General features: G+C 37.8%; 1 protein-coding gene across 2 annotated transcripts in view; it reads left to right on the plus strand.

Moving 5' to 3' along the window:
- Nucleotides 1-17,049, plus strand: part of dennd1b (DENN/MADD domain containing 1B) — a 139,577-nt gene that overhangs the window by 105,051 nt on the left and 17,477 nt on the right. For both annotated transcript variants that reach the window (XM_055217894.2, XM_055217893.2), the window contains 5 exons: nt 4,002-4,092; nt 7,681-7,721; nt 8,622-8,660; nt 10,217-10,273; nt 14,897-14,983. In XM_055217894.2, coding sequence (XP_055073869.2) covers nt 4,002-4,092; nt 7,681-7,721; nt 8,622-8,660; nt 10,217-10,273; nt 14,897-14,983 — 315 coding nt within the window. The remainder of the gene's footprint in view (nt 1-4,001; nt 4,093-7,680; nt 7,722-8,621; nt 8,661-10,216; nt 10,274-14,896; nt 14,984-17,049) is intronic.

The following is a 17,049-nucleotide window of genomic DNA, read 5'->3' on the forward strand; positions in this document are numbered from 1 at the left end:
TGATCTCCAGGTCTGGCGCTATCACTTTTAGCATAGCTTAGCACAATCCATTGAATCTGATTAGACCATTAGCATCACGCTAAAAAATAACCAAAGAGTTTCGATATTTTTCCTATTTAAAACTTCTGTAGTTACATCGTGGACAGACAGAAAATTAAAAGTTGCGATTTTCTAGGCAGATATGGCTAGGAGCTATATACATCGCAACTTTTAACTTTCTGTCGGTCTTAATACACGATGTAACTACAGAAGAGTCAAGTTTTAAATAGGAAAAATATTGAAACTATTTGGTTATTTTTTAGCGCAATGCTAATGGTCTAATCAGATTCAATAGATTATGCTAAGCTATGCTAATAGTGCTATCGCCAGACCCGGAGATCAGCTGAATGGATTCTAAAACGATAAAAATCAAATATTTTAACTCTTGGGGAGCTGGAAAATGAGCATATTTAAAAAAAGTGCAGTCACTTTAAGTTGTGGGACCTTTGGGCAAAATGAATTTTTTTAAGCCATTTCAGAATTTTTAATAACATCAAAAGAATGAAATATCATCAGTTGTTTTCATTCATTGTTTTATTTTTGTTTTATTACAGAATTGATATTAAAGTGTAGTTTAAGCTAGAAGTTTTTACACATACGCAAAGGAACTCGTACAGAGCATGTGACGCAAATTTCATCATCAGAATAGTATGCGCACACTGTACGCGCACTACCGGATTTTTGTTTTGGCACATACTTTGTATGCATAGCTCGCGTATGCAATGTAGTATGTAGCCCAGGAGATCCATTGCATTTTGTCGAATAAGCATGCATCATAGTCAAATAAACTGTGCTTTGCAAGGCTGACAAGCGTACACGCAAAAAAGCTGACTATACTCCAGACTTTAACTACTTAAGCCACATATGGCCCACATATGCTCCTATTCAGCTTATAATCAGTTTAAATAAGATTCCGATTGAAATCTGCATTTAACATAATGAACAGTGCAACTCATAGGAACTTTGGGAATTACTATCTGTCTTCAACCCAAACCATTACACCCTCCAGCTCTATTTATATCCCAGCGTTTTCCTTGACTAAAGTCTTAATTTATACCCGGAATGAGCAGAACAATCATATTTAATCATACTTGAGATGCACCATCCTCATAACTCCCCCCTCCCAAAACCCACATAGTGACCAGCAGTTCAAAGACGTCTCCACCTCCCGCCTGTGCGCAGTAGCTTCGGGAGAGCCCTTATCTCCAGCTTGGCCGTACTGTAGACGGCCAGCACGGCTGTGCCCTGTTCTGACCATGAACCACATCCGCTTGGAGGCCAACCCTGCTTAGAAACGAGTAAAGGGATGGCTGCCAAGAGATTGCGGGGGAAGTCTGTCAATGACGACCTGCTTTCTGTCTCCTAACCCCCCTCCCACCTTCTCATCCAGCTCCTGATGCTAACTCACGATCACCCTGCCAGTGTGAAGGCTCGCAGCACTCTGGCATCTCTCCCTCAGACTGTCTGCACGGGTCTGGTTAGCTGGTTTTGTTTGCCCAAGACAAAGAGAAAATCACTTCTGTGATAATAATAATTATAATATTTAATTTGTACAATAAAGACATTGTTATTATTCATTTAACTCGATTTCTGTACCTAATGCTACTTTTACACCTAACCTAATGTGCAACTTTATTCTTTTAACTAAATGTTTATAATTTCTTTATTTGGTTATTAGATTTTTCCCACCCCTTTTTTTGCTAATCCGAAAAATTTGTGCCTCAAAAAACGTAATGTGATCCGAACCGTGAGTTTTGTGATCCGTCACAGCCCTAGCTATTTAATACATTATGTGTCATTTGTGTTTATTTTGTGTTAAAATAAATAAAAGTGACGACACAAGTTAAAAGTAACACAAAATGTGTTGTTGCAATGATAAAAGAGATGCGTCTAGTTTGGGACCATGCATTTAGTGCGTTGTCCTTAAAACAAACACTGATTGTGTTGTTTTTAGAGTCTGTTTACACTTGGCATTAACATGCGTTTTCGTCGATCGGATCCCAAGTGGACGACGTTAATGCCAGGTGTTAATGGTGTTCAAAACGTTTTGAGCTCGTCCACTTTCGACCACTTTCAACCACATTCAGAGGTAGTTGAAACCCCTTTCGATCGGATTGCTTTTGTAGTGTAAACGCACATGTTGTTAAATGTGTTCGAACAGCCACACGGACCACCTTCTCTTCGCCCATTTATCTAATCTGAGGTACTGAACACAATGTTTTACGTCTTTTCTGACTTCTGGCGCGAACACACGGTGAACAGCGCTATTTTTAGCCTTTCATTGACAAAACTAAAGCGGCTGATTGCCGCAGTTTCATTTTGAAAGCGAGTGAAAGTTGCGCGATCCTATTTCATCAATTGCGCTGAAAATTCAGAGAAATCTCTAACATATACACGTAAAAAACACTGTGCAGCATGTTTACTTGCTAAACAAGCAGCGGACTCCGACATAATATTAGTTCGCGTCCATGACAGCAGAGAGACTCGCCTACCGTTTCACAACAGACCGCCCCCTCACAGTATTCGGGACAGAAGCGGTCGAAAGTGAACGAAATAGATTAATTTAAATACCAGGTGTAAACGTGATGTGTCTCTCTCGTCCACTTGAGATTTGATCAACGGAAAAACATCTTAATACCAAGTGTAAACAGCCCCTTAGAGTGTTAACCATACAATAGTAAATATTAAGGCATACTACAGTATTTTCTACAGTTTACCAATTCGCTATACTTGATACTACTTAATATAACAGTACTTTTTCAATTTACTACAGTTTACAATAGTAAATATTAAAGTGTCAAGGGCTGTTCAGATATCACGTTAGGGTTATTTCAAATGTAGGCGTGCAGTATTCGCGCTCATTCCGCACACGCGGTGCGACACACTCGTTTATTCCCGGCGCGTCCGCACCGCAGTGAGTTAAAAACATTTCAACTTTTCAGAATGCCGCAAGCGCACCACAGGTCATGTGACAAGAACCTACCTTTTTAGGCGCGACATGTGAATGGCCCATAGCAAAGACATTACTTGCACAGTGCACAGCATCCAATGCAAACAGTATCACGAATTATAATGGGTTGTGTAATTATGTGTACTGTGGACGAGTAAAGCTCGCTTTCTCAATCACCTGACCGTTGCTTTAAATTTGTAAATTGTGTTGATCCGGATAATTACACCAAAAGTACAAATAACAAAAATTTTTTTTTACATGCATATATTTTTTTTACTGTGTGCATGCTCAGTCAGCTTTTTAGACTTTCATTATCATGTAAGTGTTTGTTTTTACGGTAGATACCAGCCATTAAAAAGGCACAAACAAGAATGCAGACAGGTACAGTGGGAGCGGCGCATGGTACTGATAGTCAGTGTCCAATTAAATAGCATGTGTGTCTGTAATGTGATACTGAAGGACAGGGCTTGGGATATGTGATAATTTGGCCCGATCATGTGCCTTTAATTGGACTGCAGAGTGGCGGAGAATGAACCCTGTGGTCCCATCACTCATTAAAGAGATTGTAATGAAGTTAGCATGTAGCGGAGTGGAATGAAAAGTCCTGACACCCGGAGATGACCCCGGTGGGACACCCGAGACCTGTTTTGGTCTAATGTTGCTTAAGTGATCCACAAAGAAACTGTTTGCTTTTTGCGTCAAAGCAATTGTATGAGTTTTTTTCATTGTTACCTCATTTTTGGGGGCATTTTCAAATCACATTTATTTTCGACCTTCTTTTAACAGGCATATTTATTAGATCTTTTTATGCCCCCTCTACATGACAAGGAGGAAATTAAACTTCCCAAAAGGCATTGCTCACAAAACACTCGCCATGTTAATCCATCACCTGATGTAAATTACACGCACACACCCAGACTCAGAACAGTCTAGATGGAATTTAGTGTTTTGGTGTTGTTCTCCATCCCCCTTCTTCCTTAATAACCTGTGATACTTTAATTTATGGCCGCAGTTCATTGAAGACAGACTGGCCAAATTAAACGCAGGAAGGGGCTTTACAGACGTCTATGAAGAGGAGATCACAGAGGGGGGCTTCTGTAGAAGTGAGTGCCACCTCTCCATCTTTCAATGAAAAAGTCAGCACACACACATGACTTTCACCTTTAGCAAAGATCCCTTAAGCTTAAAATTGAGTTAAATAATATGACATTTTTGAAAATGTAGCATTTAATAAGATAGTTGACTCACAACTTAAACCCATGTGACTAAATACCAAATAATAAATACTAAAAAAAATTGTTTGCTGATCTGGTAGCCATTATCAAAAACAGCATGTTGTATTTTTTGGTGATTTTACAGTTTTTTAAAATACATAAAAAATAAAAACTACATAAAATCATCCTACATAATGTTAAGAACATTCTGCGAAAATAAGTCCTCGATATCTTTAATATTGACTGAGTAAGGACATGTCAAAGATTGAAGTCAATCTAATCTCATATTTAGATTCAGACTTTAGCTTGGACATTGTCACACATTTCATCTTTTGGTTCCATGAGGTTAAGTATAACTTATTGGTGATTATATCACGGGGCTGTTGAATGCTTTATTCTGGTTGAGAAATGTTATACAGGTATGCATTATTTTTTGATAAACGCACACCTAAACTGTCAGATGTCTTCAAGGGGACATATCATGAAAATTTGACTCTTTCCATGTTTAAAGAAAATGCACTTTTTAATGTGTTTCTATCTGAAAATTAGTCCCAGTGTGTGTGCAGAAACATCCTGTTATTATACAAATTCATCTATTCGTCTGTGTGCAATCTCTTTTAAAGTGCAACAGTCACACAAAACAGGCTGTTGGGGATCCCCTATCAATGTGATGTCACATTGATTATGCCACACCCATAACCGCTCACAGACTCCGCCTTATGAGCGCATAGTTCAACCTCTACCCCCTACTTTGCATACGGGGAAGGGAGCAAAAGCTTTCTTTGCATTTAAAGAAACACACAAAAACAGCGCATTTTGCATTGCAGACACAAATGTTCAACATTGTATAATGAAAGATCTGTGGTGTATTTTGAGTTTAAACTTTACAGACACATTCTGAGGATACCAGAGATTATTTTTATATTGCTGAAAACACCTAGGTTAGGGGCCCTTTAAGTGCTATAATTGGGTCCCCAGTGCTTTTACCAACCTAGAAAATGTGAAAAAGAAGAATCCAGAAAACTTTATTTTGGCTCCCCTTGTGATGTCAGAACGGGATTTTATTATAATAATACCACCCCTTAATCTGCACTATCCAACCACGGCCCTGCCATTTTAAGTGCAGAGAAAAAATTATTGACAGCAGAATTGAGTTTAATTTTAACAAACCACCATCATGTCAATCAGTGTTTGCATTTCATCTGCTCATTTGCATTTAAAAGGACTCGCCCAAAAATGGCACATTTTGGCTCACACCTAGAAAGTGTCAATTTAAACATGCTTTAATAAACTATCTATTTAATATTTTGAGCTAGAACTTCACATACGTACTTTGGGGACAACAAAGATTTATTTGACATCTTAAAAAAGTCTTGTGAAATGTCCCCTTTAAAATAACCCCCCAGAGCAACTGTGGTATAAGCAGAATAATTGACTCCGGTCCTTTAAATCATTAAAAAAAAATAATTGATGAAGTGCCGTGGAAGTAAGAAATAATTGATGACGGGCTATTGAAAAAATATTTCACACCCAAGGTGGTTACACCACGGCTATGCATTATTATCAAATAATTCAAAGGACTGGAGTGAATTATTCTGCTTATACCACAGCTACCACAGACATCTGACAGGTTAGGTGTTTGTTTTACAGAAAAATATTCAACACCCATTGAGAATTTCTCAACCAATCAGAATAAAACATTTAACAGGCCCGTGGTATAATTGAAAATAATGAACACCCGCTTCGCATTGTGCTGCATTACTACCTTGGGTGTGCATTATTTTCAATTATACCATGGGGCTGTTGAAAAGCGTTGGGTAAAGTTACTTTTAAAAGTAATGCATTACAATATTAAAGGGATAGTTCGGCCAAAAACGATATTAAACCCATGATTTAATCACCCCCAAGCTGTCCGAGTTGCATATGTCCATCGTTTTTCAGACAAACACATTTTCTGATATTTTAGAAAATATTTTAGATCTTTCGTTTGATTAAATGTAATGTTACGGGGTCCAGCAATAGTCCACGACCTTCAAGTCCAAAAAAAGTGCGTCCATCCTTCACAAATTAAATCCAAACGGCTCCAGGATGATAAACAAAGGTCTTCTGTGGGTAATCCGTGCGGTGTTGTTGTAGAAATATCCATATTTAAAATGTTATTAACGTTATAAACTACCTTCCGGTAGCGCCGCCATCTTAGAGTGATGCGCATTCAGGATGAGAGCTTACGCAGCGTACAGAGTTTCTCTGCTGCTGCTCTGTGCCCCCGCCCTCCGAATTTGTCATACGTCACTTAGAAAAGTGTGTACACTACGCTAATACTCTCTCCTGAGTCTAAGATGGCGGCGCTACCGGAAGGTAGTTTATAACGTTAATAACATTTTAAATATGGATATTTCTACAACAACACCGCACGGATTACCCACAGAAGACCTTTGTTTATCATCCTGGAGCCGTTTGGATTTAATTTGTGAAGGATGGACGCACTTTTTTTGGACTTGAAGGTCGTGGACTATTGCTGGACCCCGTAACATTACATTTAATCAAACGAAAGATCTAAAATATTTTCTAAAATATCCGAAAATGTGTTTGTCTGAAAAACGATGGACATATGCAACTCGGACAGCTTGGGGGTGAGTAAATCATGGGTTTAATATCGTTTTTGGCCGAACTATCCCTTTAAGTTACTCCCCAAAAAAGTAATTTATTGCGTAACTTAGTTATTTTTCATGGAAAGTAATACTTACGTTACTTTAAGTTATGTTACTTTTTCTTACTTGGCTGAGGTTTGATCTCTGTGTGTTTTTATGCAGAACTTTTATTAAGTTCTGCATTCAGAAATTGCATATTTCCATCACAAAAATGTCAAGCTCTGGCCTGTCATCGCCGTTTCTGACTAAAACTGTTACCGCTTAGTTTTTTTATCAAATTAATTAGTTAATTAATTAATTAACTAATTAAAGTAACTTAAATATGAATGTGTACATTTAAAAAGTAATGCGTTACTTTACGCGTTACTTCAGAAAAGTAATATTATTACGTAATGTACGTTACTTGTAATACGTTACCTCCAACACTGCTGTTGAATGCTTTATTCTTGGTTGGGAAATGTTTTAAATTTTATTTTTTGAATTATTCGTAATTAATGCACACTCCGCTTTGCGTGTTCTGCATTAACACTTTATTTGTGCATTATTTATAATATATATTATTAAAAATATTTTTTTTAATAATTCAACCGCCCATTGTCAATTATTTCTTACATTAATGAAAAACAGGACATTTCTTTAAAATTAACAGTAATTGAAAAAAGTAATTGTTTTGCTAAGATTGTTTTGCTAAGAGTCTTAAAATTTTCGATATAATCACATAAAGTCTTTAACTTACTGCTTAACTCCGCGGTGATCTGGATCTTTTTATTTTTGTCTTTTATTCTGAGTTTAATGTTAACTCTCTCTGTGCTTCGCTGCTTTTCAGGTAATTCAAGATCTTATCAACAGTGGATTCACACCAAGATGGTAAGCAGCAGGCAATTATTCATTTCTTTCCGTTCATAACATTACTGTTAATTTCAGCTGAATTATTAAGCCCCAAGCATTTGAGCACGTTTATTTCCTGTCGGTTGCGATGTGATGAAACCCATCCAGCTGAGTGAATCACACGACAGACGCAAAGCCAGGGAAGATGGTGAAAACTGTGGCGTGGGACAGTTAAGATGTTGAGACGGGCTTGATATTATGTGACAGCCAGTCATCGGAGATGACACGAGACTTCTGGCAGGAAACACAGCCATTACTCGATAGATTGAACAAAAGAAAAGTCCTCTCTCTCTGCTGTCTTCTCACCTTTCTCCTCGCTGCCTCTCGCGCGTTTCCTTTCCGACTGTCTATTTGCTCACGCTGTCTTCTGTCCGTCAGCCGTAGCTGAATTAGTTCTCTGGAGTGCTGCTTTCAAACGGTCCTGTGTAAAGTTCAGACCTTTTGATTGACACGAATCCATATGAACGCGCCCCATTGATGTCATGTAGGTCAAGGCTTCGGGATGTAAAATCCAAGCTTCGATGCGTTAGCCTCGCGGCTAATCTGATAAAGACCGATGTTACCTGGGGGACTAGCGGACGTTCAGTTGATGCTGAGATTGATCACCGTCTCGCGTTATGACAGACGACACACTTGTATGTAGTTGGCTCCTTCGGGACCAGGCCTGTGTAATTGTTTAGTTTAATAGCAAAGGCTTTGGGGCAAAACAAACGTTGGCTCGAGGAACTAGGTGTTTATTCGTTCGATAATGATTTGTGACAATAATTGGGTTGCTATGTGTGGTTATATTGTGCAGACAAATCTGCGAAGAATGCTGGCGCTTGTTCAGTAAATTCGTATGTTTTTAACTAACATGTTTTTATTTTTTTGCCTACACAGCGGCAGAGGGCAAAACCAGTTGTGAAAAACCTTCAGTTGGTGAGTTCACACTGTAACAAATGTCCTTTGACCTAAAATATTTGTAACCTCTGTGACTCTGTACTGTATGTTTGCGGTAAGCACATTCAAGATTATTGTATTCTGGGATTGTATTGTGAGCACTGCTGAAAACAGTGATTGCGTTTACATGCACAAAATATAAGGAATTAAGATCAGAATATTCTGGTCACTATAATGTAAATTATATATGCTGTATGCAAGTGGTTCTCAAATTGGGGGGCCCAAGATGGTGCAAAGAGGCGCCCAGTTTTATGACATTTTATAAAATACATTAATTTATCGTACATTCTGTGTAATGAAAACTTAGATTATATATATATATATATATATATATATATATATATATATATATATATAAAATGCATTGTTGAAAGCGCTATACAAATACATTTCAATCGAATTAAATTAAATTGAATAAGTGTTCAATGCATAAAGCAGTGGTTCTCACACCTTTTGCCGTGCCCCCCACACTTGTGCATTCCTTCGCAGCCCCCCTATAAGACAATTCATGAATGACAAAAAAATCTGACATTTTATAAAATACATTCATTTATCATAAATCCTGTGTAATGAAAACTTTGATTTTATATATATATATATATATATATATATATATATATATATATATATATATATATATATATATATATATATATATATACACATTTATAATATATATATAGATTTGAGAACCACTGCTTTATGCATTGAAAACTTATTCAATTTAATTCAATTGAAATGTATTTGTATAGCGCTTTCAACAATGCATTTACAGAAAATGCATGTTAATGTCAGAAAATACAGTTGCTTGTATAAATTACGTTTTTATAGTTAGCAAATGAATGTGTGTGTATTATAGCAATGATAGGCAATAATAAGCGTATTATATATGTAATATTTTACAGTTTTCTAAGATAATCCAGAGATGATGTCATTTTAAAGGGATAGTTCACCCAAAAATGAAAATTCTGTGATCATTTATAGTGAATCTAATCGTATCGTGAGGTATCCTACGATTCCCACTCCTATAGATCAACATATAGTTTGGCAATCACAACATCTAATGACCAGAACCACATACAAAGGCTCTACCCAATGCTTGTCATCCAAATTTTTTCTTGTTTCGGCTAATTTGATATCACTTTTAGCTTCTAATAAAATTTACTTCAGTGCTGTTAGATGCATTTTGTAATGTTTAGATCTTGTCCACAGATTTCCCCATAATATCAGCGTAGAAAATGCAAGTCAGCAAATTCAAGCCAGGCCCAAATTTAGCATTTTCTGAAAAATTTTGCACTTTCTTGCATAGACATGAATAGAAATTATTAAGTGGATTACGTTACTGTGCAGAATTACAAAAAAGCAGTTCAAGTACTTCATGAATACAGGATGAGAATGTGCTCGCTTTTATATGTTGTGCATGTAAATTTGTTCAGTGTGTGTGATGGTCTTCCTCACAGACAATCTAATCAAATATTGAGGAGATGATTTTTCACCCAAATCAAGCTGAATAGGTTTCTTCTCTCTTTTAAAAGGCCAAAAATCACGCCAAACGGAAAATACGTGGCATGAAGGACAAGATGACACAAAAGGTACAACATTTAAATTTTGTTTCAATGCACACAGTGCTTTGGCTCCATCTCAAAACCTAGCATGCTGCCTAAAATGTTTCTTTCTCCCTCTCACACACAAACACACACACACACACACACACACACACACACACACACTATTTAAGATGGATCAAGTGGCTTCACCCATGGCTCGCGCTCAGAGTTTTAAACGGCTTGTGAAACCTGCTTAGTGCTTTGTTCAGGGGTGTACGTTTCAAACAAGTGTGCCTCTGGCGATAGGCTGTCACGTCAAAACCCCCCATCCCCACCTTTCATATTTTTGCATATTTCATCAGTGAGCAAGTGATTTCTTCAAAGCTAATGTAATGAGATGTATGTTTCCATAACACTGATGGCTTTGATAAGGCAATTGTGGTGTGAACTGTCAGGCCCAGGAGCCGGGAAAAGCAATCCAGAGGAGACCAGACCTCTCACTGGTGATACACCGCATGTTACTGCTGTCTGCTTTAGCTTAGTTAAAATGAAACGGATTTGAACAAGACAGATGAGTCAGTGATATTGCGCGAGCACGTGTATAAATAATCATGGGGTACGTTGCGCTACAAGACTGCTGTGAATACAACAATCTTGTACAGTGTATTGTGATGCACGAATTGAAGTGGTGAATTTTATCTGTGTATTATGAGATGTAATATTCTTATATTTTCATTTTTATATATATTTCAAATAACTTTCATTGTTTAATTTTTTATCTTTGAAAAAGTTGATTGGATGTCTATTGGACATTATATATGTGGTGCTTGTATTTTTTAGTATAGCATTTCTTTCGGATGAAAAACTCTTATCTCCAAAAGCGCTAGTTTTCAGGAAATTATAGAAACAAAGTTGGTAATGTTGATAATTTTTTACCAAAATCAAGCTTAAATGGAGTTTTGAGTTTTTTACCACAAGAAGGTAAAAATTGTGTTTTTAAAACACTTAACGTGACATGCATAAGGACGATACTAACAGTATTAAAGAAAAACACAACAGTTTTTCTATATTTTACTATGTTCTTACCTCAACTTAAACAAATTAATACACACCCATCTTTTTTCAATGTGTGAATGTGAATGTGTTAGCATTTAGCCTAGCCCCATTAATTCCTTAGGATCCAAACAGCACTCAAAAAAATTGTTTGTTCATTCAACATAATTGAATTAAGGAAAACTTTTCCACAAAATTAGTTTTGGCTTGTACAACAAGAATACAATAAGTTAATTTAAACAAATAATCTTTTTTTGCACCAACTTGATAAATATATTTTCTCTGGTCATAAAAATATCTTGTTCAATAAACTTAATTCAGTTAAGGAAAACTTTTCCACGCAATTAATTCTGGTCTGTTCAACAAAGACAAGACAAGTTCATTCAAGCAAAAAAAGCCTAGTTAAAACAATTGTCAGTTTCTATATAATACTAATTAGCATAAGCACACGTTAAAATGCTAATGACTAGGGGTGGCACGGTTCATGAAAAAAATCTGAACCGTTCGGTTCGCTTGTCTCGGTTCGGAGCGCGTGTGTGTCGTACGGTTCAACGGTTCATGGCATGCGCAATGTGTGTAGCCTCGTGCCCTGTATGTGACCTCAGATAGCGTGTTCCCCTTTCGCGAATAGCGCGAAAGAAGAGGTGACTGGTGTGGAGAGTGAGTGCTGCCGGTCATGTTACGTGTAGAAATGGTAAGAGGGAGAGAAAAAACTGTCTGCCCGCAGTTGGAGGATGCGCCAGCGTCGTATAAGTTTGGTGTGTGGAAATTTTTTTTATTTCATGTTACCTATGATGACAGTGGAAATAAAACAATAGATACAGCCACACGCGACAGCCTTCTCTCTGACCATTTATCTAATCTGAGGTAATGAACACTGTTTTACGTCTTTTCGTATTTAGCGCTATTTTTAGCCTTTCGTTGATAAAACAAAAGCGGCTGATTTCCGCGTAGTTTCATTTTGCTTGCGTGTGAAAGTCGCGCGATCTTATTTCATAAACTGCCCCTTAAAGTAATCAGGACAGAAATGGTCAAAATTGGACAAAATAGACGGATTTAAATATTACAGGTGTAAACGTTATGTTTCTCTCTCGTTCACATATTCTCTCTGCAGTATTTAAGCAGCTTCTCAGTGATAAATCTTAAAGCTACACTGAAGTTGGCATTTTGATAAATGCAAGTTATCTTTGTGTGCTAAAAATGCACACAAAGTTCATGTAGATGGCAAAATACATTCTCTTTTTTGCCAAATAAATGAAAAGCATGTTGAAATCATCAATGTCTTCCCTCTCGCTGTGTTAAAATCTCACCTGGCTTTCCTCAGGGATGGTCCCAATAATGTGCTTAAAGTCAAATTCAGTTTGTGCATGATTACATGATATAACTTTTTTTAATACTGTATCCTAAATTATGGATAATTAATAAGATAATAAATTGTTGGAGTGTTAAAAAAATAACAAGAAGAACCGTACTGAACCGAGAACCGTGACCATAGAACCGTGATACGAACCGAACCGAGGGTTTTGTGAACCGTGCCACCCCTACTAATGACACATTGGATGAACATGTGAGAAGAGATTGATCTTCAAACAGGCATTAACACAGTTAAAGAAGTACGTACGTCACATCTACAACTTAACCACAAGCAGCACTCTTCTGCAGGATGGTAATCAAACAATTAAAAAAATATAACGTAAACTTTTCTAAATCAATAAGATAAACAAACATTAAACACTATAAAGTCTTTCTCTTTACCTAAAAATGCATAAAATAACACTTCATTTAAAAAGGCAGTTGCATGCAAAGCATGCTGGGAAATACAGATTCACGGCCCAGTAAGTAATAGCAACAAAAATCATTCATGTGGTCCCAACATAAAATGATTAAGTTCATGTAATTTTTTTTAAATTTAAGCAGATTGAACATTATAAAAATAGGTTGAGACAAAAAAAATGTGTTGTATTAACTTGTTTCATTTAAGTTAATTAGACATGGTGCAAAAACAATATTTTGAGTGAGGGATAAATTTAGAAGCCACCAAACACTTCCATGTTTTCCCTATTTAAAGACTGAGTATTTCCACGAGTAATTATTGTGGCACAAAATAAAACGTGGCGATTTTTCTAAGCGGATATAAACAGAGAACTATATTGTATGGCGGAAGAGCACTTAAGCTTCATTCAGACTAGCAGCGACTAGCAGTAGCAGAGCGACGCGATCTCGTTGATTTCAATGGAAGCTCAGCGGCATCTGGCGACACGAGCTACAGTGACCGTTGACAGCTGGATGGGCGTGTCCAGTCGTGCGACAAAGTTGAGAAATGTTTAACCCTATGCAAATTATGAATGACATTCGGGAGCGACTACCAATGAGACATAAGCAGGGGAGTTCACATCATCCATCTCTCGTCAGTAACTGGAGTGGACATTGCTCATTTGTTTATGACAACTAGATATAGAAACGCCTCTTTTGAAAGAGAAAACACACAGCAACAAGGTCGCTTATAATGTGAATGTACCTTTAGTTTGCAGCACCTCGACCTCAGCGTGCAGTAATACTAAAGAAAGTTTGAGCGAGGGGGGAGTAGTCAGAAGTGACGATGTTACTGCGCGCCGAGGTCTAAGTGCTGCAAACAGCCATGCAATATAGTTCTCATTTCTATCCACTTAAAAAAATCTCTACGTTTTATTTTATGCCACCATACTTACCCGTGTAACTACTCATGTAACAGTCTGTAAATAGGGAAAACATTGAAGTGTTTAGTGGCTTCTAAATTCATCCTTGTTTGGATCCTAATGCTGCGTTTACACCAACCGTGTTTCAGGCGTGAAAATCGCATCTACCGTGCCTAGTTTGCCGCTTGAACAGTTTGAATGCATTTGTGCGTCTAGAGCAAAGTAGACGCGCGGAAAAGCAAGCATTTGACCTTCATGCTGAATAAGTGAATCCGGGCGTGGCTGCCGCCACAGCAGCAAGCAGGCTCCTGATTGGTTAATCCGCCAAAGTTCAAATTTTTCAACTCAGGCGTCAGCCGCAAATTCGCGCCAAACGCAAATGCACAAAAAGCACCATTCATGCGTACCGCGTGACTTAACATTGAAATCACTCGCGGTTGCTGCCTCTACCCCGTCTGGTGTAAACACGCAGCATAAGGAATTAATGGGGCTAGGCTAAATGCTAACACATTCACTACGCGCTGTACAAAGATTAAAGTTGAGTATGTAAAAAGATGTGTATGTATTAATTCGTCTAAGTTGAGGTAAGAACATAGTAAAATATTGAAAAACGGTGGTGTTTTCCTTTTAAATACCAAATTTAGTACATGTCTAATAAAGAATAAGCTACCATGTATAGGCAAGCAGATGAGCCTGTACATAGTATACACACACACACACACACACACACACACATGTAAGTTTCTTAAATGCATACATGTGTGTGTATTAACATATACAAAATAATTACACACATATATTATGCAAAAACAAACTTTTATTTTGTATGCGATTAATCTTTTGACAGCCCTAAAAAAAGTAAATAAATATAGTTCATTGAATATGGAGTCATTGATTTCATGTTGTCTTTTATTCACTGTCTCTTTATCTCTCTCTGCAGGATGCTGAAGAAGAGGAAAGCCCATACTGCGCAGGTTCTCCCACCAGCACTAAAAGCCTCTCGCCCAGGAGGCTTCAGAAGAAAGAGGTGAGCATGCTCACATACACACACGGACAGAAAGAGTTCACGGCCAGTCCGCTTCCTGAAAGAAGCGCCCATTTGCACACCAGTAAGTCCGAGTCGACGTGAGGCAGGTTGATTGAAAGCTGTGGCTAAAGCGGGTGCGCATAGTGTATGTATCTTGCGAGTAAGATTCAGTGATGTGTTGCCAAGCCCAGGCAGGGAAGCGGTGAGCCCCCCTAAAGACCCAGGAGGTGGCCTGGATTCATACGTTCACCATTAAACCGAAATAGGCCTCCTTTATTCGACAAAAAACAGAATGCCAGTAAGTCAGTGATAGTGTTTGTTGTGTTACTAATTTTGTTGCGTCTGAAATGTATATAAAGTGTGCATGTACACAAACTATGCCTACATTTTATTCAGAGCTAAATGTTTTTTTTTTTGTTTAGCTAGTGTTTTGCAGTTTTGCTTGATGCGAGCCAAACTCGAACTTGATGCATCACGGCTTATCCAAGACCATGTGCGCTTATCCGACATTGACAAACCATAAAAATATAACACTTCCTCTACTCTTCCGCAATGAACAGCCAGCCCTTGTGCTCTTACATGCTCACACCTCTGCAGGCAAAGTCTGAAGGTCATTGGACGAAACCCACGGCTGGTTTGATCCCTCCTCGCCAGCTTGATGTCGTGACCGGAGACTTTCCATTCGGCCCTTAATTAGCACGGCTATTAGCTGCATGCTTGTTGCCGTGGAGGGAAGAACGGAATAGGTGGTGTGAAAAGGTGTTGAGACGGAGGTCATCCAATTAGGGCTTTTTTAGAGCGATGGCGACGTCCTCCACCCATCTATCCATCCCTCAGGAGCTCCTCTGCTTCATCATACATACGCTGTTATTCCATTTGTGCGTGTGTGTGTGTGCACCGGAGTGGCCACAAAGACCCTTTGCTCGATCAATGAGCAAATCAATCCGACGCTGTATTCAGCGTTTGTTACCGTCTAACGAAGAACAAAAGAGCATGGGGTGATGGGACTTGGTCTTCATGCCAGGGTGATGTGGCCCTTCCTCTGGTACCCTTCTGTGGCTGCTCAATAAAGATGCTTCATGCAACTATCCTATAAATAACTGCTATTGTTATTTTTTGTCTTTTATAGACTGTGATATAATTGTTTCTGTAGTTCGATTGGTAGAACCGACGCTTGCAATGCAAGATTATGGGTTTATACAAGGAAAATGTACTTTATCTATGCACTATGAGTCGCTTTGCGTAAAAGTGTCTGTGTGCATAAATATAATGCTTTAAATCATTTGTGAACCTGGACCACAAAACTAGACTTATGTAGCATGGGTATATTTATAAGTTTGGTTCCTAAACGCAATAAACGCTTTTATTTTTATTAGTTACCACCAAAGTATTGTATCAGGTCAGTATTAAAACGTAATTTGAAGAGTTTCGTTGCAAAACGAGATAAATCCATTTTTTTTACATTTTTGTCAAAACATGTTTATTATTATGTTATCATGTTATTATTTTGTTCTATTGTGCTACTTAGCTGTATTTTTTAAGTTATGAAGGTTTAAATCAAAACAAACCAACTGCAGTTGCATTGAAATTAATTGGAATGCACAACCAAAAAACGCGATTTCTGAACAATTAACAAAACGGTGGTTATCTCGTTTTGCAATGAAACTCTTCATTTGATTACTTAATTTTACGCAAAATCCGTTATCCGCCATGTTATTCTGTCATCTTTTCTCCCTTTTTTCCCAAAATGGGATAAACGCTAGTCCTTCTTCTCTGCAAAATGCAATAAATCCGCTTAACCAATCACAGCGCACCATTCCACACATTGTAAAAAATAATGGCGGCGTGATGAATACACACAGAATCCTAGTTTTTTCTCATGTACTTTGTACTTCGTGATCAACAAACAAACAAAAACAAAACAATCCTTTTGACGACATTGATAAACCTGTGGTGGTTTTTCTATGGCGGGGAAGAAACACAAGCCACTCGGGCGACAGAAAAATTCCGGCTGTTGCTTGTTTTCACACGACATCTTATGAAAAACTTTCCATTATTTTACGCGA

This window comes from Misgurnus anguillicaudatus, chromosome 23, assembly GCF_027580225.2.
Source record: "Misgurnus anguillicaudatus chromosome 23, ASM2758022v2, whole genome shotgun sequence".
Taxonomy (NCBI): domain Eukaryota; kingdom Metazoa; phylum Chordata; class Actinopteri; order Cypriniformes; family Cobitidae; genus Misgurnus; species Misgurnus anguillicaudatus.